The 25,865-nt window shown below is 38.5% G+C and overlaps 1 protein-coding gene and 1 non-coding gene across 2 annotated transcripts; one reads left to right on the forward strand and one right to left on the reverse strand.

Moving 5' to 3' along the window:
* Positions 1-9,856: 9,856 nt before the first annotated feature.
* LOC131301514 (importin beta-like SAD2) lies at positions 9,857-25,864 on the forward strand. Its single transcript, XM_058327862.1, has 22 exons — positions 9,857-10,332; positions 10,835-10,970; positions 11,069-11,156; positions 11,553-11,702; positions 13,501-13,663; positions 14,382-14,566; positions 14,645-14,818; positions 16,339-16,484; positions 16,568-16,691; positions 16,772-16,952; positions 18,024-18,183; positions 18,326-18,367; positions 18,449-18,567; positions 18,646-18,844; positions 19,506-19,637; positions 21,049-21,152; positions 21,375-21,554; positions 22,010-22,149; positions 22,269-22,408; positions 22,613-22,788; positions 24,809-24,932; positions 25,060-25,864. Exons 1-22 carry the CDS (start codon positions 10,243-10,245, stop codon positions 25,233-25,235), a joined length of 3,129 nt encoding a protein of 1,042 aa, XP_058183845.1. The 5' UTR covers positions 9,857-10,242; the 3' UTR covers positions 25,236-25,864.
* Positions 20,266-20,373, reverse strand: LOC131302133 (small nucleolar RNA snoR100). The gene has a single exon (XR_009191608.1). It is a non-coding gene; the product is annotated as a small nucleolar RNA snoR100 (small nucleolar RNA).
* Position 25,865: the final 1 nt, after the last annotated feature.

Raw genomic sequence — 25,865 nt, forward strand, 5'->3', positions numbered from 1 at the left:
AATGAGTTAACTCGTGAAAAATCAACTTTAATTGGATATGTGTAGGTGTTCGATCCAATCTTCCAATTTTTCATTGAGATTTCATTTTACGTGGGTCCATTCGATTGTTTCTTCTTTAAAAAAAATATTGAACGGACCGAATCATCCATTCAAGATTCGAAGTAAGCTCTGCATGCCAATTTTGTGCACCGTTGATGCACACACAGCTAGTGTCCATAACATCTACGGTTTAAGCATGGCTAAGGGTCTATGTTGATAAAGCCAAATACTGAAAAATTAAGTACTGAATGCTGAATTTTTTAAGCTAAAAATCTGTTTGGTAAACATATTAAATACTGAATTAAAAAAATAATAAATTAATTTTAGTTTCGATTCTCTCTTAATTTACTAATGGTCACAATGTACTTTATAATAATGGTGGAATGGCGATTGTGGTGGTGGTGTGTTGGTGGTGATGGAATGGTGGCGGCGGCGGCAGCGGTGGTGAAATGATGGTGATGTAACGGTCGCAGTGAGTGGTAGTGTAATAGTGGTGGTGGCGATGGACTGATGGTGTAATGGTGACAGTGAGTGGTGTCGGTGGAGTGATAGTTATGCAATGGTGACATTGTAATGGTGGTGGCAGTGTGGTAATGGTGGTGGTGGAGTGATAGAGGAGTGGTGGTGGTGGAGTGGTGGTGATGGTGGCAAAGTGGTGGTGGTGGTGGTGGTGGTGGAGTGGTTGTGGTTGTAATATGGTGATTAAATGCAAGTACACAATAATTTAGTCAGAATTAAGTAGCTTAAAGCTACTTAATTTTTTTCAATTTTTAACCTACATTTTAAGTAGTAGCACTTAGAGCCCGTTCTAGAACACTTTCTTAAAAAATAAGTACTTATTTCACATTTTCAAACTAAAAAATAATGTAAATGAAAAATACATTTTCAAATTTTTTTGCATCGTATTAAAGATCTCAATGAGATATTTCAAACAAGATCCATAATGCATATTTTTAGATTTCAATAAGCCCATCATTTTTGAGCTTGAAATTGCCTTCTTAAAAAATAAGTAATTATTTCGCGTTTCGGAACGGGGCCTTAATTTGTTAAGTAATGTATAATGTTGTTATCAAATCTACTGAATCACTTATTATTTAATTGATTCAGCTTTAAATGCTGAATTTAAGTTATCAAACAAGTCCTAAATCTCCAATCAATTTCCTTTTTACCTTTTTTTTTTCTTTAAATTTTCTTTTGGAATTATTTATTTCATCTCTTTAATCTTTATTTCACCTTTAACCTCTATATTTGGAGAACATAGAGGGAAAAAAGAAGTTTAACCCTTCATTTTTTGAAGGTTGATGGGACATTTTTTGTCACTATTCATTTCATGAAGGTTAAAGCCTTAATGGGTCAAGGATGTTGAAGTCATCACCACCTCTCCGTGTAATTTCAATATTTTTTTGGATTTTCTCCAAAATGTTTTGAATCCTTCCAAAATGTTCCAACTTCACTATAAAGTTTTGGGTCCCTTCAGAACATTTCGAATTGCAATGAATGAAGCCTCCACACTCATGCATCCAGACCCTATCGAAAACTTTCAGTCCTTGAAACTTCTAGATTTATTTTTTAAAGGTGAAAATTTATTAATCTTTGAAATTGTTGCAGAGATTAACTTCTAGATTTCTTTACTATCTTTCTCTCACCATCCACATTTATCTACTATAACCTTTTGTATTATCTCTAAGAGTCTTCTTAATCTATAATTGTTCCTAGTCTAGATTGTTCTAATGGTGTCTATAAATAGGAGTGTGTTTCTCATTTTGAAATGTGTGCAAAGAGTGAGTGCCATTTTGAAGTGTGTGCAAAGAGTGAGTACACAAATGTGTTAGTGTGGGGTCACTTGTAATGTGTGAATAAGAGAGTTACTCGTGTGTACCTTGAGTATGGTGTAAAAATATTTGTAGCATTGACACTTTTACAATGAAAAGAAAAGAAAACAATACATTGCCCTCCCTAACTAAATTTTCCCACAGTGCCCTCCCTAACTAAATTTTCCTTTCAAAAAACTAGTCTACTAGAAAATCTGTCTTCATCAACCTTTTCTACCACCTCCCCTCTGCCCCACAACCTTCTCATTTTCTCCTTTTTTACTGTGCATTCGCTTCACTTCGGCCTATTGCTATGGATATGTTTCATCAACTCCTCAGAGTCTAAGGTTGTTATGATCCAAGGTGGTCCCTCAGAGTCTAATGTGAGGTTGGATGGGGCTATTGTGTAGATTGTTAATCCTGTGGTTTTCCTCTGTGTTAGCTCGCCGTCCTTCTTTAGTGGTGGCTTTTTTGTTGGTAGCTCTCTCCCATGTGGTAAATCACTCAAATTCTTTTGCAGCCTTGGGGGACCAAAGGACAAGGTTATTTCATAAAATGAAGTCTCGTTGCTTGAGAAGTAGTAAATTTCTTAGCCTTAAGGATGTGAGTGGTGTTAGGTTGACAGCCCATCAGAAGGTGAATGCCGAAATTTTTGGATATTATGAGGGTTTGTTGGGTACTTCTTTTGCCCGAAAGAGAGGTGCTTATCAAGTTCTTAGGTTGCTGATTCTACGAAAACAAGTCTCACAACTCTAGTGACTATGTTGAGATAAAGAGTGTCACGTGGTCAATAAAATGGGTTAAGGCCCGGGTCCCAATGGTTACAATTCCATATATATATTTTTTAAAAATTGAATGTTGTAGGTTGTGACGTGTTGCGAGTTATCCATTTATTTTTTGACACTGGTCATATGATGCTCTATCATTAGTTCCTAAAATGCAGTTCTTCTTCCACAATTAGGGGTGCTAATCGAGCCAAACAAACCAAGTACAATATTGCTCAAGCTTAGCTTGACACCTTATTACATGTGTTCAAGTTTGGTTTGAACTTGAAACTTGTTTAGGTTAATTGTAACGCCCCGAATTTTGGGTACGTTAAAAAGACATTTTATTCATAAAATCAAATGGAGTCTGGGCGTTAAATAAGTAATTTTATTAAAAATAAACTGAGTCAAGCTCTTTATTACAACAGAAACTTAAAAGGAGTACTTTTATTACAAACGGAAGGGAACTAAGGTTCCTAACTACAGCTTCGCCTGCTCCTCCATCTGAGCCAGCTCTTCAGCTCCAAAGGCCTCCAAGGTGTACGGCTCACATTGATCATCTACAAAGTCTGACACATTATACCAGCGTCGCCACCGATATAATATGTCAGGGTCACCAAAAAGGCAACACCGTGAGCTACGAAAGCTCAATAGAAAAAAATTCTATACCCGCTAACCCATAACTAACAAACAGCAGGTTATAACATCACATCGATTTCCACATGATACGTATATACAAAGCTAACATTGACACATCCATATTCGAATATCAATATACGTTGGTGTCCAAGATTTTTCGTGTTTTTCCTACGCGACTCGTCGTAGACTGTGTCAACATTTTCATTTACAACTCAACCTTTCAAAAACCATTTGTTTAACTCACACAATTTTCATTGGCTCCGTACCGCGGATAACCAAGCTACACACCCAACCTCGGTTCCGCCGCGCCGGTCTCCCGAGTATCCTCACAATGGTTCCGCCGCGCCGGGTTCCCATTGGCACACAAAACTTGCATTGGCTCCTCTCCGCGGATAACCAAGCCATATTACCAATGAGACTACCACGTCCGGCCGCATTGGCAATCTTCACAATGGGCTACCAAGTCCGGCCACATTGTGGTTTTCACAATCCACGCAATGGGCTACCAAGTCCGGCCACATTACGAGTTTTCATACACACAACGGGCTACCAAGTCCGGCCACGTTGCGGTTTTCACAATCCACACGATGGGCTACCACGTCCGGCCACATCGCGGGTTTTCATATACACAATGGGCTACCAAGTCCGGCCACATTGCGGTTTCAAAACACATCTCATCATTATCCACACCCTAGGTGTCATGTCTCTACTTTCTTGGTTCTCGTGTCACGTTATCATGCATAGACTCCGCGGTGGGACTTTTTCACATACGATATCATTCATTGTACTATTCGATCTAACAAGATCATCCATTTTAAAACTACTTGACATGCTTGAATCACTAATAACAAACATCATACATTTCATATACTTTCAACAAAAGATAACATTATCTACTTTAAATGACATGATTAAAGTTTCTTCCTAACGAACTTATAATTGGGTACAAGACTATATTTGAGAAAATAGGTAAAGATTTCTACTTGGGATGGAAGATAAGGATGTCCTACATTATACTTAGCCACTTAGGAATAGGGATAAGGAATTCCTACCGTGCTTCTTGGCGGTAGTAGTCGGCTAAGAAGATTTGGTCGTCGGTTTTGGATTTCGGCGGCGTAACGGCGTCGGTTTTGCTTCGAAAGGAAAAGAGTTGTACTTTCTTTTCCTAGAAACAACTTCCTAACTTAACTAAGCTACTTTAAAAGATCTAAAGGTGGTTTTGAAAGTGGTTTGGTGGTTCTTCTCAAGAACACTCAAGAACACAAGAAAACTAGAACTTGGAAAGCAAGAACTTTTGAAATTTCTAGAGAGAAGTGAGAGCAATGATTTGAGGTGTGAGTTTAAGCTTGGAGTGAGCTTCTATTTATAGGCAAAGGCTCTCCCTCTCTCCCTCTTGGCCGGCCCCTCTCTCTCTCTCGCTATGTCACACTTTATTTCACATGTCAAGGTTTGATTGAAAAGTTGGAAGCTAAATTGGTAGGCTTGCATGGCTATGTTAGTCCTTGGATGGGATTCTTGGAAGATATGTTGCAATGGAGGAGACATGGGTACAAGATTCTTGGTTTAAACAAATGAAATTGGTACAAAGGAGGACAATGGAGGAAGATATGGAAGATATACATCTTCAATCTTTGAAAAGATGAAGAATCACCAAGTACAAGTCCCATCTTTCTTCTCCTTCCTTCTCTCTCTCTCCCTCTCCCTCTTTCTCTCTCTCGGCCTCTCTCTCTCTCTCTCTCTCTCTCTCTCTCTCTCTCTCTCTCTCTCCCTCACGGCTCTCTCTCTCCTCTCTCCTCTCTCTCTCTCTCTCCCATGTACTAGCTATATATGTATATATATGTATGTACAAACATGTAAGAATATAAATAAACAATAGGTACTTTTGGTACTAAGGGCAATTTAGTCTTAAAGGGTCAAGATTTCCCCAATAAACAATTATAAAGGTACAAGTACTTTAATTAATATAATAATGTACTTTTGTACTCCCGGGAATCTTAACAAAATATTATTTTAATGGGTTAAGTACTTTGGTTGAAAGATGAGCCTATTACCCAATGGTTAATAGAATCCCTAACGGTTATTATCCAAGGGATAATAAGGTACGGGTACTTTAAATACTAAATTAAGTTTTTGGAAAAGACTACATGTCCTTTTTGAAAATACACATGTGATATATATATATATATATATATATATATATATGTACTTACCAAATAAAATAAAGAAAAGGCTTTTGTCCAATGGGTAAAGATTACCCTAATGGTTATTATCCAATGGTCCATAGTTACTTGGGTACTTTTATTAGTAATTTAATCGAAAAGTACTTTTCAAAATAATTATAAATGTCAATCATAGTACTTTGTTTAAATCTTTCAAAAATCCTTTTAATATAAAGAAATGGGTTTCTTTTATCCAATGGGTAATAATTCCCCTAACATTTATCGTCCAATGGATAAAGAATAAAACTAAAACAATAAAAGAAAACAATTAAACCATTTCTAGTCTAGGGTTCAAAAGGTTCAAAAGGTTCAAGATGGGCAAAATGGTCCATCTTCGGTTAGGGAAACGTAACTAGGTGACTTCCTAGTTTGGTTACTCCATCGAGCCGGTTAGAAGCTAACTAGGCTTGCTAAGTAGGGCATATAAGTCAAGAAACGATCCTTGAGGGTCCAAAGTGCAATTAGGGTTTCTAGTCGAGAGTTAACTAACGACCAAAATCTAATTACGACGAAAATAAACAAGAAGTCATATAGCCATTCAAGAGAAAATAAGTAATTAAAATAAAATTCAAATTTTTAACGAAATTTTTATTGACCAAAATTGAGGGGCGTTACATTAATTGTTCAAGCTCGGCTCAAGCTTGAAATTTTATGTTCGTGATAAGCTTGGCTTGTAGAATATGCAAGTGAATCTTGAGCTTTTAAGTATGAGCTTAAACTCATAAAGCTTTGAGCTTTCAGGATAGTCTCGTTAAGTTCTAAAATAAAATGGGCTAATTTTAAAGGCATAAAGAAGAACTAACATCATTAATCTAGGCCACAAAACTCATAAATATAAAATTCAGTTACTAGCTATATTCATTAAATTAAAAACCCTCAAACCCTTAATAACCCATTTGAATGCAATGGTAATGTAAAACTGGTAAAAATATATTCATATAAAAGCCTGACACCGATCTCATATTTTGGGACATCAATTAAATCTACCAGCATAATTATTTTATTTATGGAATGTCCTATTTGTTCACGAGTCTATCGAGTCAAACATTATATGCTCAAGCTTGACTTGAATTCATAAACAAACAAAAAACATGGTCGAGCTTGGCTTATATCATTTTTAAATGAGCTTGAACAAATCAAAAGTCGAGTCGAGCTTGAACCAAGCTCGAACTGTTTGGTTCGTTTAACAACCCTATCCACAATTAGGGATTTCCGTCCTATTGCTTTTTGTAATGTTCTCTACAAATGTGTGACTAAAGTTTTGGCCAATCGGATGTAGCTTTTATTGCCTTGACTTTTGTGAAGGGGAGGTCTATAGTTGACAATGTCCTCCTCGTGCAAGAACTTGCGAAGAATTACCATAAAAATAGAGGACATCATAGGTGTGCTATTAGGTAGGATTTGATGAAAGCGTATGACTCTGTTGAGTGGAATTTTTTGTTTGATATGATCAGTGGCGTAGCTAGGAATATACATCAGTGGGGGCATTATAAAAACAAAATCTCCAACGATAGCCAACTCCCGACAACATCCCACTGACCCATGACTTGATGGTCGTTAGTGATGCGGCGTGATTTTCGTGTTGATTGTTACATCATGTTACAAATGAGAGTTTTCAAGTTTTGTAGTGCTATTTTGTTCACCCATGCACTTAAATACTAGGTGAACATGTGCGTATTACTTTTCAATAAATTCACCGAATCTTTACTTTGATATGATTGCAGACATTGATTTTGTGGAGCTTATTTGTGCAACAATTCAAACAAGTCATTCGTATTTTAACAAGTATTTAATCTAATAACATGTGTCTTGCTTTAAATATTTGGTAAACTCAAATTACCAATTTAAAAAAAAAAAAAAAAAGAGGTGCAGTGGGGGCAGGTGCCCCCAGTGGGAATAGGGTGGCTCCGCCACTGGATATGATGTCAGTCTGGAGTTCCCAGTGCAATTTATTCGATGGGTGAGAAGTTGTGTTATAACTCCCATGTTTTCTGTGGTTATCAATGGTGTTTTGGAGGGTTTTTTTCATAGCAATTAGAGAGGGCTAACTGGCTAAGGTAAGGGGATCATTTATCCCCTTACCTTTTTCTACTGGTTATGGAGGGTTTTTCTTCAATCTTCCAGTATAGAGCTCGACAGCAGGGGTTTGTTTTTCATCCTAAATGCCAAAGTCTTAAACATCACCCATCTCATCTTTGCTGACGATCTGTTTGTTCTTTGCGGTGCTGATCCCGAGTCCTTTCACCTGATTAAAGAAGTCCTTGCTGATTGAGTGATTTCCATCTTCTTTTCGGCCTTCAGCCCAACATGAACAAGAGTTCAATATTCTTTGCCGGTATTGATGATCATTTGAAGCAAGTTTTGAGAGGTATTCCCAAGGGTTTGCTTCCTGTTAGATACTTGGGTGTGCCCCGAATTTCTACAAGGTTGAAAGCTAGTGATTGTGAGGTTCTTAATGCCGATGATAGATTCAGCAACCAAAGCTTCGAGTAGCTCTGATCTTCTTGGACAGCCCAACATCCTCCTGAAAAACATCCCCATTAAAATTTACTTCTAAAATCCTGCCACCTCAATTGCCTTGACTGATTGTGAAGTATCATCAGTCATCCGGAAAGATGATAGAAACTCTGCAAAATCCATTTCCTTTGTCACTAAACAGAACAAAATGACTTTTCTTGGGATACATACCCTTTCGGCCTTTCTTCTCTGGCCTATAAAAAAAATTAAAAACAAACATGATAGATAGACATAATATAGTGGCAGGAGCCAGATACCGAATCAAATGCCGAAAGCAGCTCACTTTTCATTCTAGATACTTACTCTAGTTCCAACCCAAGACTCAGGAAAGGCCTACAACGAAAACAAACAAATGTGCGCATTAAAATAAGAGGACACAAAATATAGAGAGAAAAATGACGAGGCTCTAGTGTCTTGAACTCTTTCATAGCCAATCCTTTGAGAAATAGTTACCTCTCCAGGGATTATTCTCGGGTATCTTTTGCTATTCAAACACTTTTGCGGATCTTTTATTTTCACCTAATAGCAAGCACTTCCCTTTTCTTTTTTTTTATCCACCCCTTTTTTTAATCCGCTGCAAGCACTCCATTAAGGGGTAAAAACCCCTTTATTGCCTCACATCTGCTCTATCAATGTCAGCTTAAAAACCCCTTTATAGGATTGGAAAAGTAAAAAAATAATATTTACTCAAATATTTTTTGAAAAATAACCACAATTAAGCAAAGAAGTTAAAAAAAAAATGATATATATATATATATATATATATATATATATATATATTTTGCTTAAAAGTGGTTATTTTTCAAAATATTTGGATAAAAGTAATTTTTTTTTTACTTTTCCGATTTGTCATCCCAAAAAAATTGGCGCAAAACTAACAAACGCAAAAAAAAATAAAAAAAATACAAAACGGTAACTTTTAGAAAAAAATTAAGTGGAATGAGGCCTCAGCTTTTACTTACATCTCTATGTTTTGCACTCTTCTTTTATATTTAACTAGTATATTTAATTTCTTTTGACACTGATTCTAGGTATGAAATTCTAGGCATGAATCTATAGAATACAGTAATGCCGCTGTTTGCTTCAGACTAAATGTCTTGGTTGAAGTGAAAGACATCGATTGTCTTGTATGTTCTTGATTTATGTTTAGATCATTAATTTGGCTCTGTCCATATTCTTTTTGTACTAAACTCCATTACGTAAGTGTCGTTGGACGTTTATTAATGTAATCTTCTCTATTTTGAAAAACAAAGAAAGAAGAAGAAATAATATCACAACAACAAAACCTAGCATGAAAATATGATCCAAAGGTGGTAGATGTTACCTTGTTTGTATGAATTGACGTGTTGAATGAAAAATCGCCTTATTTGTAATATAGACTTTTTACAAATTTGGACATGCATTTAGATGGGAACCCACAACAAACACATGGCTAAGCAATTGCTGATAAAAGACGCTTCATAATCCCTATAAACATTTATTGCCATGAGAATGATAAGTATTAAGTGTTTTCGATCCGGAAGTCACATGACCGAAGGTTATGGTGAAGTTCACACTAAAATGGAGTATAATCACGTGACTGGAGGTGTGATGGTGGAGTCCACGTTGATACGGAGTAAAGTCATATGACGGAAGGTGATGGTGGAATCCACACTGATACGAAATACAATCACGTGACATAATGGCCTCAGAGTACACCATTAAATAGCGGTGGAGTTCACACCAATATGTAATGCGGAAGGACTCAAGAGCACCATCACCGGAGCGCCACGAGAACAATCGTTCGGATCATCAACACCCGAAGCACCACGAAGCGGTACTCAAGACCACCAAATAAACACTCTGCAAGCTGCAATACCACGTGCTCGTAGAGGGACCGCGTGGTGCCAACGACTCCTGCTTAATTAAACGAGCTCACCCCGTCGTCGTCTCCCTAAAACCCTAATCATTTAAATACGCACGCACACACCGTTTCACTCATTCCCTTCGCTTCGCTGTCTTCTCTCCGCAACCTCCATACCAAACAATCCCTTCTCTCTCCGCCCCTTTCTCTCTCCTCACAATCATAATCCCAGACAATTCCATTCTTTTCTGTAAACCCTAAGCGAAAAATCTATACCATCCTCTCAATACAATTCACTTCCCATTACTTCTCCTGTACTGTTTTTGTTGTTCCATTCTTTTACATATATACATATAGATATAGGTATGTATTGATTGATTGATACAATCGAAAAATAAGTAGAAAAGAGAATGGATCTTCATAGCCTGGCCGTCGTACTCCAAGCTGCACTTAGCCCCAACCTAGATGAACGCAAGGCTGCTGAAGACAGCCTCAATCAGGTACTACTGCCACTGCTGTTGATTTTATGATTTTATTTGGTTAGTGTTTTTCCCAATTGATTTCATTCCCCAGGTTAGACTAAATTATGATTGATTGTTGAATGAGTGATTGGTTGATTTATGGATTTGGAGTTGCGATTGATTGTTTTCGCATCTCCGGCCTTTGCCCTTTTTGAACTCGGAACCAAAACCTGGATAAAATCATATTATTCCAGCCCTTGACTCAAATTCATATTAACTCGAGGTTTAGTCAAAATTTTAAGCAAATAAAGGGTTTGTACTTGGATTTTGAAGGCTTTTTCTCCCACTCAAACTTGGTTTAAAAATTGAGTAAGGGATGGAGATGCTCGATGGTACGAGTGGAAGGATATAGATTTCTTGCAAAGTTTAGAAAAGAAAAGTTCCAAGTTTGCCCCTCATGCTTCATTTGTAAAATTTGGATACTAATAGCTTTAAACTTTTTTTGTTTTTGTTTTGTTTTGGGCGTATCCTATTTTGGCAGTATCAGTACACACCTCAGCATTTGGTGAGGCTGTTGCAGATCATTGTAGATGGGAATTGCGACATGGCTGTACGACAGGCTGCCAGCATCCATTTCAAGAACTTCATAGCCAAAAATTGGTCGCCTCATGATCCACGTATTCTCCGATCCAGTGTTTTTTTTAATGGATCTGTGCGATTGTTTGAATTCGTATCACGACTGCTAACTACTATATGCATTTATGTGTGAACATAGAGGAGCAGTCCAAGATCTTGCCCAGTGAGAAAGATTTGGTCAGGCAGAACATTCTTGTCTTCATAGCGCAAGTCCCTCCTTTGTTGAGGTATAAAGGTTTAGCCACTCCTCTTTTCACTTCTCCATTGGCTATGTGATTCTCTCTCGTTATGTATCCTATATTCTATATCAACGCAGTTCCTTTTTAAACTTGAAGTCTCCACGTAACTTCTCTCACCTTTATGTTGTTTCCTTCCTAAACTACCGTAGCCTTCCATTTTTTGCATTTTTTATATTGTAAGAGCAGAAAATACAAAAGGTAAGTTTCAAATAAAATTGCTCAAATTTGAATACAATATGTTGGATATCTTTAGAAAGAGAGAAACATAATCGTTTGCTTATTGCAACGGGGTGAATGCTTGTTCTTGTTATAGATAGATATGGAATTGTGGATATTACTTCAAACCTTAACAATTCTTTTTTATTTTTGTTTCTTTCTGTGCAGAGCACAACTTGGTGAGTGCCTCAAGACCATTATCCATGCAGATTACCCAGAGCAATGGCCTAGTCTTTTACAGTGGGTGAAGCATAGTTTACAAGACCAGCAAGTTTATGGAGTTTTGTTTGTTCTGAGGATTCTTTCTAGAAAATATGAGTAAGTGTACCTCGAATCTATATCTTATAGCATTGTCTTTTGTTTCGAGTGATTTTTACTGCAATGTTTTTGTTTAATGAACCAAAATATGCATTTGTTTGCTTTAGAAGTGGCAATTACTGGTTAAAATATTTGTGTACTTCAGGACAACTTCCCCTAAATTTTCTTCCAAGATTACAATCTGCAGAGTAGCTTGAGGCTATTGTAATCTACCATGGCAGTAATGAACAATTGTTGGATACCCCTGGCATGCATCCTTAGTTACTTTGAAATGCTTTATACACTCTCTCCCTCTCTCAATCTTGCATAATTAGATTTTTGATGGTGAGGCTAGTCGAAGCACATTCATAAAAGTTTATTTGAACCTGCAAATTTATTTAATCTTTCATGGCAGCCTGCACTCATTTCTTAAAATGTGCTCCTATACCAATGCGATAAAGAGAAAATTTTGGAAAAAAATTGTTCAATTTCTAGTAAACCAGGAACCCAATCGTGTCTATGGTCATAGGGTCTTTATCTATGCCCAAATAGTGTTTGTCTGGCAACAACTGCATGTTAGAAGATGGAGCCTTTTGTGTTTTTACCGATGTGTAGGAAAGGAGAAATGTCCTTGCAACTTGGGATGAGTCTTGTGTTCTCATGAATAGCAAAATGAATTTTTGTGGTTTGGGTTTTGAGGGTTGGCCTGCATATTTTCATCAATGTGAACCGTCTTTGCCCGAATGATTCAAATTGGTGAGAAGTGAGAACATACATTCAACAAGATCAATATCATAATAGAATTAGGATAGGTAGGATCAAGGTTGTCGATCTCGTTTCGTACCAGCCGGTATGTGCCGTTTTGCAAAGAAACCGGTATCATATAGGTCTGATTTCGTTCCGGCTTACTTTCAAGCGATTCCGGCCGGTCCCGGAAAGCTCCGGCCAATATCGAGAATTCCGGCAGTACATAACCAGTGAAAAAAATGGAGAAATTGATGGGAAATATAGAGAATGGGCAGATCTGGACCACGAGAACTGATCTCTCTCTCGTTTTGAACTGACCACGCCTCTGCAAAGTTTGAGAGAGAGAGAGAGAGAGAGAGAGAGAGAGAGAGAGAGAGAGAGAGAGAGAGAGAGAGAGAGAGAGAGAGTTGGGGCCTGGTAGCAATGGCGGCAAGAGAATATGAAGGGAAGACAAGGTTGGTTAGGTTTGAATAAAGAGTATGTCCCCAGTGGCCAACACGTGATCTTTTGATTCTTTTCTTTAAGAGTGTGTATATTTTTCTGTACATGTATTGCAATTGTTCAACTCGCGATCTGTCCTTTTGAAATTAGGGATTGTCTCTTTTTCAATTGTCATGTATGGAGAGAATTTTCAAGTTGTAGTGTGTGTGTGTATATATAATATTAGTAGTAGCGATAAATCCGAAATGGTACCCGGTATTTGACCGGTACGGGTACGTACCATACCAGTTGGAAAACCGGTACCCTAGCCAGTACGGTATTCAAAACCTTGGGTAGGATGTTAATTAGGATGTACGATTGAGTAGGAGTAAGTTGTGTCATGTAAGATCCCAAGTGGGATCGGTTCAAAGTTCTCTGCTGCTTCTTTTTCCACCTACATTTGGAAACAACTCCCCTTTTTATGTGTTTTATTTTTCATATCGTTTTTCTTCTTGCCCTGCTCTTTATATCTATTTTATGAAACTTTTTCATATGGTTATATCTTCTCTGTTTGATTTTGTTTATTGACGTACACCTATGCTAGACTTTGTGTTCTTAAATGTATCATTTAGGAATTTACGATCTTTTACAGGTTCAAGTCAGATGATGAGAGGACACCAGTTTATCTGATTGTTGAGGAGACGTTTCCTCACTTGCTAAGTATTTTTAACAGGCTCGTTCAGATTGTCCACCCTTCATTGGAAGTTGCAGATTTGATGAAGCTGATTTGTAAAATATTCTGGTCATCCATTTATGTATGTTCTTACACTGACAGTTTCATAGAACTTCTTAGTACAAAGGTTTCCATTCTTTGTTGGATGGTGCATTATGTTTGCTAACGGAGATAAAATACTATTTGTTGTCAAAGCGTTTGCACCAAAGTATGTTAGAATATGTTTGGTGGAAACTTCTTGGAATTCGTTCTCTTTACCTTATAGTCAATATGTCGATATGTTCTATCTTTTACAGTAAGGTTTAAGGTTAGTGGCTGGTGTTTATTTTAAGCATTCTTGACTTCAATGAACCAACATGTGAGAAAGCACGACTACATTGGTTTGCAATTGTTAGTATTGACTGTTAAAGCATCCAACTCAAAAATAATTGGCAATGAGTGGAGTTAGCGGAGGATCCGGAACATACGGATCACAATGAAACAAAATGCAACTATGGTGTACAAACAAAGGGGAAAAGCCTCCGAAAACCTAGCTCTGATACCATGTTAAAGCATCCAACTCAAAACCAATTGGCAATGAGTGGAGAGGCCGCTCAGGCTCATATATTAGTTTTGGAAGAGATAATAGCCGATGTGGGACCAATTCCAACATTGACATTCTCAGTAGAGAATTGGAAAAAAATCAAAGTTGCATCTCTTTACCTCTAGCTGGAGTTTTTCAATTAGAGTTAATCTTATCCAGTATTAAAATGTGTTATGGTCACTCATTTTTATACCGTTCAAATGTATATGCTTTTCAGTTGGAGATCCCAAAACAGTTATTTGATCCAAATGTCTTCAATGCGTGGATGGTTCTTTTCTTAAATGTATTGGAGAGGCCTGTCCCATTAGAAGGTCAACCCGTTGATCCAGAGCTCAGGAAATCATGGGGATGGTGGAAAGTAAAAAAGTGGACAGTTCACATTTTAAATCGCTTATACACCAGGTGAGTTTTTAGCTATTGAACTTAGTGCTTGGCTTTAAAAGCTTCAATCTCTGTTCAACACATTACCTTTTGTTGTAGATTTGGAGATTTGAAACTTCAAAACCCGGAAAACAGAGCTTTTGCACAGATGTTTCAGAAGAATTATGCTGGAAAAATTTTGGAGTGCCATTTGAATTTGTTGAATGTCATCCGTGTTGGTGGCTATTTGCCCGATAGAGTTACAAATCTCATTTTGCAGTACCTAAGCAACAGGTTTGTGTCTTAACCTTCATTTCTTTTTATTGCAAGATCTCTTTTCATCATTTTCTGACGGACTTGCCTTGTCTACAGAGTATACGCTAAATGAATTCTTTTTCGCCATTTTCCTATGAGATCTACCGATTTTATATCCTTTTTTCGTTTCCAAGTTAACTTAGGCCTTCTTGTGTTGTAGATCCTCAAAAAGCCTCTCAGCCGCATATTTCGGTTGACAAGTAATTAATTCACCATCTCAAAGAATCCATTGTGTATGTGAGCAATGATAACCAAGTATATATTAATTTTAGAACCAATGGAAAAAGATGAAGTAAACAACAATTAGCTTCAAATCAGGAGGGGTCTTTCGAGGCATTTTGCTTCTTACAGCTTCTATTCTCTCGAATGATCACTCAGTGGTCTTATTTGTTGGAGCTCGTAAGGCATTGGCTGGGTAAAATAGTTAGAAGATGCTCAATGTACTGCACAAAGCCTGCCTGAAAAATAGTTCCGTAACTGCTTTAGGAGGTTTTAGTAGAGTCCCTGGCAACACGATTACTTGGGGTGCATTGATGCCAACTGCTGGTATTTTCAAGTCAAATATAAGTTTTTAATGTAGGACAAACAAGTGCTCCTTCAGTAGGTGGTCTGTGTTGGTTGTGTTGAAGATACACCATATTATGTTGTGTTGCTACATATCTTTTGTTTTGTTTATTCAATGGTGTGGCTCTAAACTCCTATCAAAGTAGCCATGTAACTTTGCACTGATGATAGTACAGGATTGTAGCAAAGAAATCCCTCACCCGAAAACTTCCATGGATTCTGTGGGACTTATTTACCCATGTATCTTTTGTTTTATACATGTCTCAAAGGAACAGACCGAACCAACCCAACCCAACCCAAGCATTGTTTCCCAGTGAGTTGAGGTCCCCATTCTGTTCTGTCAAGGGCCATATAATCTATTGGGGAACCCTACACATTCTCGTTGCACTTGAAGGCTAGCGCAATGCAGTGCTTAAGTCTCGGCTTATTGTCATAAGGATCTGACATGGATTTTATTGCAGCTATCAGCTACCCAACATAGAATCCTTCTCCTTTTTCGGGGTTTGGGCCGTCTGTATAAAAGATAACTAAGCATGATGAGGCGGAGTTGAAGGGCCTCTAAGAGAGAGAAAATTTCCATGTCTTGTTTGCTTCATTAACATATTTGAATATTGAAGCCCCTATTGTTCTTTTTCTTTGTTAGCTAGTTTTAAAACCCAGACTTGCTACCATCATCCTTTGTTTGATAGTATGCGCTGATTGTACTAGCTTTTCCAAGTTTTGGAATAACCGTTTCCTCTTGTATGCTTGCGCTAGTCTGTTCTTGAAATGCCCACTACATTTTTGGTGTTGTAGGTGAAATGCCTCCCACTCTTCTAACTCTTCCTCTTGTTCTCAAGGAATTGTACATTGCTTCCATAGCATGCCTTTTGCACTATTACTAACATTCTGGTTATTTTTTGGATGTAAATCATGGTGAATTGTCTAATATGCAGTGTTTCGAAGAACACTATGTACAATCTGCTGCAACCAAGACTTGATGTCGTACTTTTTGAGATAATTTTCCCACTAATGTGCTTTAGTGACAATGATCAAAAGCTTTGGGATGAAGACCCACATGAATATGTGCGGAAGGGGTATGGTGAGTTGTGAGAATCTAATTTTGTCACTTAAAATGTCGTTCTCTGCTTTTTGCATGATAATCGTACTTGTTATTTGATGCAGATATAATTGAAGATTTGTACAGCCCTAGGACAGCTGCAATGGATTTCGTTAGTGAGTTGGTTAGAAAGCGCGGGAAAGAAAACCTTCAGAAGTTTATACTATTCATTGTGGAGATCTTTAAGAGGTAATTAGGTTTTTTGTACACTATTTGTGGTAATGTATTGTAGTTTAAGCTCATATTTTCCCATCTTCTGTCCAATCCAGATATGATGAAGCAATAGTGGAATATAAACCTTATCGACAGAAAGATGGCGCTCTCCTTGCTATTGGGGCACTTTGCGATAAATTGAAACAAACTGAACCTTACAAGTCTGAACTTGAGCGCATGTTAGTTCAACATGTTTTTCCTGAGTTCAGCAGTCCAGCGGGCCACCTTAGAGCCAAGGTGTGTTTCTCTTTTCTATTTCTTCTCTTATTTCAGTATGAAATCTTGTGCCGCCTTAGTTTAGATACCACATTGTATCATGAATGTGAACTCGGTATAGATTTATTCTTTATCAGTTGTTTCCTTATATAAGGGTGCTTCCTAAGTGAACAAAATTATTGTCTTGAATACAACAGCATGTTTTCTGGGTTACTTATAGTTGGATTGAGTTGTATATGTTCTTAGTGATTTGGTCACATTCCCATGTAGTCTATTGTAGAAACAGTAAAACTATTAATCATAAAGCTGAAACAATATATGGTCCTCTAATCAAACTAGTTAAAAAGGCTAAAAGTATGGCTGACGTTTCCATAGTCACTACATGCAAATTATTCAAGGTCATGTTTTTCCTATAGCAGCCAGAATTTACAATATTACCTAAAGCTTGGTTGAAAACCTATCAAGAATACATTGCTGTGCATGGTCACCTGTAATGTCGGAGCATGCCTCAAGTTGTCTGTGGGTGAAATCGGAAGAGGAATGCGAGTGTATGACTCCTAGCCCAACCTAGCGCTATTCCTTGTACCAAATTTACATGGCTTATCTTGGAAGATATTCCTTGAAGAAGCATTTGGTTGGTAGGTGTGTACGAAGGTTGCTTTGTTTGGTTGATGGTGGCTCACTAGATGGTTGACAAATGACAACCTTAGCGGAGTTTTTGGGTAAATTGGTGATGCATTTGTGAGAATGACAAGAATCAGGGCCCCCATCTTACTTGTTCATTGCAGTGTTGTTGAGGGTTGGGGAGTTTTTTTCCCCATGTTTGGTATGGGTGCTTCACGGAAATGTGGCAGGCATCAAGTTGGTTGGCAGGGGGATGAAGGCTGGGCTGCTCGAACCTCCATATCTAGTCATGATTCTTTGTTTTATTTTTGTGGATTGTCTTCATCACATCAGTGATTATAGCAGGCAATTGTGTATCAGCCCTTTCTTTTTTGTTTGGTGTGATCAATTCCTCTTTTTGTACGTGGGATCCTGTTTGCTTGCAGTGAGCTTATCCTTTGCTAAGTGTTTATTGTCATGGAATATTAGGCAGCGTGGGTTGCAGGACAGTATGCCCACATCAACTTTTCGGATCCAAACAATTTTCGTAAAGCATTGCATAGTGTTGTTGCGGGGATGCGTGACCCAGAGCTTCCAGTTCGTGTTGATTCAGTCTTTGCTTTGCGTTCTTTTGTTGAAGCTTGCAAAGGTAGTATCCTTGCTTCTTAGCAAAAAAGATATCCTTGTTTCTTCAACACTTGCACGGAATAGGCAATGTTATGGTTTCATTTTGTCTTGTTGATCCAACAGTCTGTGATTTGATAAAGTTGGTTATCATCTTTGTTGAACAGATTTAAGTGAAATCAGACCAATACTTCCACAACTACTGGATGGTAGGCAGTTTAAGGAACTTAGTCAAGAATATTAACGATATTTATTTACCTCCTTTAATGCATGTTTTCTTCTTATTTCAGAGTTCTTTAAACTCATGAATGAAGTTGAAAATGAGGATCTTGTGTTTACACTCGAGACTATTGTGGACAAATTTGGGGAGGAGATGGCACCATATGCTCTTGGATTATGCCAGAATCTGGTAATGATTGCTCCAATTCTCCTTGAGAGTTATCCATGTTACATTTTTCCTTCTTTAGAACTCTTATTTGCATTTTAGGCTGCAGCATTTTGGAAGTGTATGAACACTGCAGAAGCTGAAGATGACTCTGAAGACCCTGGTGCTTTGGCAGCAGTTGGTTGTTTACGTGCCATAAGCACAATTCTTGAGTCAGTGAGCAGGCTTCCACACCTTTTTGTCCATATTGAGCCAACTATGCTACCGATAATGCGCAGGATGTTGACTACTGATGGACAAGGTATTTATGCCAGTTTAACCATCTTTCTTTGTATGGCTGTAAAATGTAATCATACAGAGCTAATATCTCTTGGAACTGTTTATATTTATCAAGTTATTACAAAAGTCACTTCAAATGGTGGTCAAAATGTATCACTGCTATTGATAATACAAAACTCCCTTCAAATGGTCGCCAAAATGCATCAGTGCTATTCAAAATATTTACCGTAGTCCATAATTATTGAAAGCCCCAATTTGCTCTGACGTGCTTGTGTTGATGGACATCAGACAGTAGAAGTGATCTCTTAGACGATAATGCTGTGGGAGCTTGCTCCAAACGTAGTAACTTAGGTGGAAAAGGGTACAAACCAGTGATTTTGAGCAAAAGTCTAAGACTTGAAGCAAACTCGAAATAAATCAATAGTTGGATGTTCAGTGATATGTGAAGAAAGAACAGAACCTTATAGTGAAATTAAAGTGGTTTTCACTTGATGGGAGACACAGAAGTTTATAAACATGTTTACATTCATTATCGTTTCTATAGTCTAAAGCAGGTGGCATGACAGGGGAGTTAGATATTAGAGGCTCTGATGCCAGGGAAGAGCCCTTCGTTCATTAGTTAATGTTTTTTTTAGATAAGAACTTGGGTATCCAGCTAATATTTCTTCTATATTTCTGTGCAGAGGTCTTTGAGGAAGTCTTAGAAATTGTGTCATACATGACATTTTTTTCACCTACAATTTCCCTGGATATGTGGAGTCTCTGGCCTTTGATGATGGAAGCTTTGGCTGATTGGGCTATTGATTTCTTTCCAAGTATGTATATTTACAGAACATCATCTTTCCAGTCTCAATAAATTACATTTTATTTGTTTCTTATGGCTAGATATGTGGGTTTTATCAGCAACGTTTTCTCTGTTTTATTCATGGCTGAATGTTCTGCTGAGGGTATGTTGTCAGGATGAGTTCCTTTCACTCGAGAGAAGTGGGTTATCTCTTACAAATCTAATCCAGAAGCATCAATAGAGCTTCTCAATGATATTTCTGGGACTAAGGAACTACTTTGTTGTGGTTTTGCTTATATTCGTCTTGGCATTGGGAGTATGTCAGGATACCTACACTTTTGGGTTGACTGTCCATTTGTCTGATTAAGTTCTGATGCAGTATAGCTGGAACTTGGGAGATTTGCACCAGAAAAATGAAGATCAAGTTGATTGCAGTCAAATTTCAAGAAAATAAGTCATTGATTGATCAGTGTACTAGTTCCTTACAACACAACTACAACACAACATAACCCATATAGTCCCCAATCATTGGGGGTATGGACGGGGGATGATTGGAGACAGACCTAACCTTTGGCAATATATGCACAAAGTGGCTGCTCTCAGAATACCACTAAAACAGTGGCCCCCCTAAACCTCCAAGAACTAAGGAGCTACAAGGACGTTTTGTTGTAAAACCATGCCCCCAAATCAAAGCCAAATGGCATCAGAGAGGGCAGACCTAGTGACCCAAATCAATTTATGTGCACATTACCATGCTTCCTTCATTGATAGTCCAGAGCATCGGTATGCACAAATAGTGTACTAGTTCCTTGAACTGGCAAAATAACAACTTAGGGTTGTTGAAACTTCTATCGAGTCATAAAGAGAACAAAAGAGAGGTCATTGATTCAACTACCTAATAAAAGGGAGAATCATGGTATTACTCTTGGGAATGTTTAAGTGTTTAACTTGTGGCTTCTTGGAAGATAGACTCCCCTGAGGGGGGTGTGGGTAGATGGGTTTAACCTAGATCTAGTATGTTGGATTGGTTTTTTTTGTTTTGTTTTTTTTGTGATTCTAGCTGGAACCACATGTATTTTGATGGCATGGCTGGTTTGTTTGAACATCATTTGTTCTCCTATTGAACATAATTTCCGCGCAGCATATCTGAGTGTCAATTGTTCACAACAGAACTTGTTTTAAAAGTGATGCTGGTATTCAAATTAAAATAGCTCCTGGGGTCCTCAATTCCCGTCAATTCACGTTTGTAAGAACTTCTCAGTACATTTCTCCCAAAAGTTCTTGATGGTCTAGGAAGTAGTTGGTGTATTACAAATATGTGTTTTCCTTGCTGTACTCTTTTTTTTATATCTGAAGTCTAAACTACGTTTCTTCCTGGAAGCAGCTTCCATGCAATTCTCTCTCATTCACGTTTGTTCTAATGGATTGATACGTTTGTGTAGATATCTTGGTTCCATTGGACAACTATATATCCAGGAGTACGGCACATTTCCTGGCCTGCAAGGAACCAGACTACCAGCAAAGCCTTTGGAATATGATTTCATCTGTGAGTTGCTCCATCTTTATCAAAACTAAGCCTCCAGTGGTAGCTGGTAAATTCCGGGGATTATGTATGTAGAATGTAAATCTACATCTAGACAGGCTTGTCGGATACCTTGCTGTTGTGCTTGTTTACTCTTCTTATTTTGAATTTTTTGTTTTCCATTCTTCTAACAAGGACAGATGCATTCTTTTTTGTTTTTTTATTATTTTTTTCTTTAACATGCAGATCATGGGTGATAAAAATTTGGACGACGGGGATATTGAGCCTGCTCCTAAGCTCATCGAAGTGGTGTTTCATAACTGCAGAGGACAAGTCGATCATTGGGTTGAGCCATATCTCAGGATCACAGTTGAACGGTTGCATCGAACTGAGAAACCATACTTAAAATGTCTTTTGATGCAAGTGGTAAGCAACATGTAGTTTCTCTCTTCTCGAAGCAAAGGCATACCATAAAGGGCCAGCATCCCTCAAATGTCGATTTTTCTGGAGAACTCTGGGGCTATGGTTGAGCTTTCAATTTTTCCGTCTTTTCCTTGTCTTTCTTGTGTTGGGTACACCTTGGGGTTGGGGAAGAGGGATCCTGTAGTGAAAAGGCGGTGGTTGTACACGAAAAGCGTCAACCATCAGACTGGTCACAGGGTCGATTATAGAGAAAATCATATGTTGATATAAGTTATTTCCCTTCATTTCCTTTCCTTTTCTCATCGAAGTATAGGACATTACTGACTTTTAAGAATGACTTGGAGGACATAGTTCAACACGGCATGCTTAAAGTTCACTGGGAATGTGCTTTGGAACACTGTTATCATTGCTGTTGGGTTGAATATTTTGTTATGAGGAGGATCTAATTTGTTTTGCAGATTGCTGATATTCTTTACTATAATGCACCTTTGGCTCTAAACATATTGCAAAAGCTTGGTGTTGCTACCGAAATCTTCAACCTTTGGTTCCAGATGTTGCAACAAACTAAAAAGAGTGGAATGCGGGCTAATTTTAAAAGGTGATGTTTCATTGTTATAATTCTGGTTCTATCGTCATCCCCTATATTCGTTCTCCCCTTATATTTTCCCTTTTGTATGTAATGCATGCAATGTCATGATTTGCTGCTGGTGTTTGCAGAGAGCACGATAAGAAAGTGTGCTGCTTGGGGTTGACATCGCTGCTTCCACTTCCTGCGGATCAATTGCCAGGGGAGGCCTTGGGACGTGTTTTCAAGGCTACTCTTGATCTACTTGTTGCCTACAAGGAGCAAGTAGCAGGTTCTCCATTCTTTTCTTCCTCTCCACTTCCACTTCCTCTTCTCTCTTCCATTTTTATTTTTTGCCTTGTTTTACTTTCTGATGAGCTCAGATTGCATAATTCTGCTCCAGATGTTAATTTTGAGCACTTTTTAGGAGATGTTAAATGTAGTTCTACTTTTCCTTTATGGGAAATCTTATTTAGATTTGGTTCAATGTGGACAGAAGCTGCCAAGGAAGAAGAGGCTGAAGAGGATGATGGTGATGATGATGATATGGATGGTCTGCGAAGTGATGACGAGGATGATGATGGTGGCGATGTGTCTGACAAGGAAATGGGAGTTGATGCCGAGGATGGGGATGAAGCCGACAGTATAAGGCTTAAAAAATTCGCTGCACAAGTGCGTAACAGTTTCTTCTCTCTTTTGAATTAACAGCCTCGTCTTCATCATCATTATCATACTCTTCTGATCCAGCAGTTGCCTGAAATCGAAAATTATTTTTTACTATTTTCTGTCAATTGCAATCATATTCAGCATGTGGTAAATTAAGGGGAAGTTATGATGGAGGAATCTATTGTTTATCTTATCTTATCCTTTAGAAGTCCCTCTTGTGCATCGGGGTGTATCGTATGAAAGTAGACAATTGGATGGTCAATAAAGTCTGTAGAATTCCGGTACAAAGGCAGTGACAAAGACAGTGTGATCTTGGAGGTTGGGTTATCTGAGTACAGTGAGGTATGACCTCCCACAACAGTTAGTAGAAACCCTGAAGCAGACCTTTCACCCGGAGTTAATTTATAAAACTAAAAATAGAAGGATGACTCCATGGAATTCGATAATGGAGCACGCAAGAAACAAGACTTGGTCTTGTGGGGTTTACCTTTGAGCTTAGGAACATCTAATCTTTCCTTTGAGCATTGGAAACATCTAATGCTCAAAGGGAAAGATGGTGGAGAAAGGTTGTGGTAGCTAAGTATGGATGCGGAAGGGGAGATTGGTCCTCTCTTAATACTAGCTTGCCTTATGGGGTGGGGCTCTGGAAAGGTATCATGAATGGGTGGGATGTTTTTGCAAAGAATATTCGTTTGGCGGTTGGAGATGGGAGAAGGGTGAAGTTCTGGGAGCATGTGTGGTGCGGAGATGTGAGCTTTCGGGATACTTTTCCGAGTATCTATTCGTTGGCTCGCGACAGGGATGTACCTGTTTTTGTGCGTGTTTTCACCTATATGAGGGAGCGATAGTATGGGATATTCGTCTTAGTAGGGATGTGCATGATTGGGAGGAGGAGGATTTTGATGGTCTTGCTATCTACTGGATATAGTATCCAAGGGATAGGAGAAGGGGGTGACGAGCTGCGCTGGGTTCTACCTAAATCAGGATCCTTCCAGGTGAAATCCTTTTATCAAGCGCTTAGTGGGGGTGGTGATTGTTCTTTTCTGTGGCGTGCGATTCGGAAAACTAAGGCGCCGTTGAAGGTGAGTTTTTTTGTGCAGTGTGCGGCCCAAGGCAAAATTATTACCATTGACAATTTGATTAGAAGGTGGAAAATCATTGTCAATTGGTGTTGTATGTGTAAACGGGATGCGGAGACGGTTGATCATCTACTCATTCATTGTCCGGTGGCGTGGGAGCTTTGGACTTTGGTGCTTTCTTGGTTTGGGATACAATGGATTGTGTCGAGAAATGTCATGGAACTTCTTATTGCTTTGAGGGGTGTTAGTTTGGGTAGGAGAAGGAAGAGTTTGTGGGCCATGATCCCACTTTGTTTGATGTGGGTCTTATGGTGCGAGAGAAATTCGAGAGTTTTTGATGGGGTGGAAAACCTCTAGCTAGGATAAAATCTTTCTTGGTGAATAGCTTGTACGGGTGGGACAAGGGAGATTGTTTTCCATCGCTTAACCAATTTTTAGATTGGTTTGAGCTTTTCCATTCCGGTGGCAATGTATAGGGCCTTTTTGTTCTGTGGCCTTCTTTTGTATACGAGTGGCATTCCCTTAATGTCTTATCTCTAATATAATTAATTACTTATAAAAAAAAAATGTCTATTTTTTTGGAGTGTTGCTAGAGGTACCGAAAATGGGGGAGGGATTTCGGACCGACGGCCGCCGGCGGGCCGTCTCCGGCCACCGGACGGCCGATCCGAGCCGTCCAAAAATTCTAAAAAAAAAGACCGAGGGGCCCAACGCGGGAATCAACGTCATCCAAGGTGTGTAGGGTGCTTGATCGGAGCACCCCTTTTCGTCATTTCTGATTTTTTTGGGTAAATAAGATGCGTGTTTATATCTTCCGTTGTAGAATTTTCATTTCCTATATTCTATGCAATATTCATGCTTAAACTTTTATGATTTTATTCACGTACTTATGTGATGCATCAAGTCTTTCACCTGATGGGTTATTTTTTACATTTTTGGTCTGTAAGGCAAAGGCTTTCCGGCCGGATGACTCAGATGAGGATTCAGATGATGACTACAGTGATGATGAAGATTTGCAATCACCAATTGATGAGATTGACCCATTTGTTTTCTTTATGGATACTGTTAAAGGTGAAGGCCCGTGGCTTGTGCTTGATTCTTCTTTTTTAGTAAATCTGAAATCATTAGTTTTTATTGGGATGGTGTTGGCTGAGACAAAACATTTTCCTTGTTTTCTTTTTCAAAATTCCAAATCAAGTTTTACAAGCATCAGATCCGTTGAGGTTTCAGAACCTGATGCAGACGCTCGACTTCCATTATCAGGCGCTGGCAAATGGCGTTGCTCAGCACGCTGACCAGAGAAGAGTAGAGATTGAAAAGGAAAAATTGGAGAAGGCATCTGCTTCATCTTCGACTGCTGCGGCTTCCTCATGATTTCAGCTGCTGAAGGACATATTATTGTTGGCTCTTGAATTTTGTTTTGCTCGCTCTTTCTCTTCCTTCCAGTTTTGCACCCAAATCTGGGATAGGATTCTTTGGTTGGGTTCACCAGCGGTCGAGTAAAACCCTGAAGAGTCTTTGAGGTTCCAAAGACCAGGTCCGGAGCAATCTAGGAGAGGGAACAATGATGCTCCTATTATGTCGTCATCTGGTGAGTTGGCGGTTATTCTTATATGGCAGGAGATGCCTTTCCTTGCGTGACTTGGCTGTCAGTGATGGATCACAGACGCCCATGTAGTTGTAGTCAAATCAAATTTTTGATTCTATTTAGGTTTAAGATTGGTCTTAGAAACCCTTGTATCTCTGGTTTTGACGGGATGGAGGGTTACAGGGTGGGTCGATGATGTCCTGCTCTAGTTGATGGCTGTCGGTCGCATTTTGTTTTTGGTTTCGCTATTTTTCGATGTTAAAAGCAGAGAAAATCAATTGTTTTTCCGAACATTAGTGTATGAATATGTCATTGGTTACATTTGGGGTTGGGAGGTTGTGATCATGGCAAGGTGGCTGCTGTAAAAACTGTTGTTTTTATTCTTTGTATTCATGTGGTTTCGTTTTTTGAGTAAC

This window comes from Rhododendron vialii, chromosome 9a, assembly GCF_030253575.1.
Source record: "Rhododendron vialii isolate Sample 1 chromosome 9a, ASM3025357v1".
In the NCBI taxonomy this organism is placed as follows: Eukaryota; Viridiplantae; Streptophyta; class Magnoliopsida; order Ericales; family Ericaceae; genus Rhododendron; species Rhododendron vialii.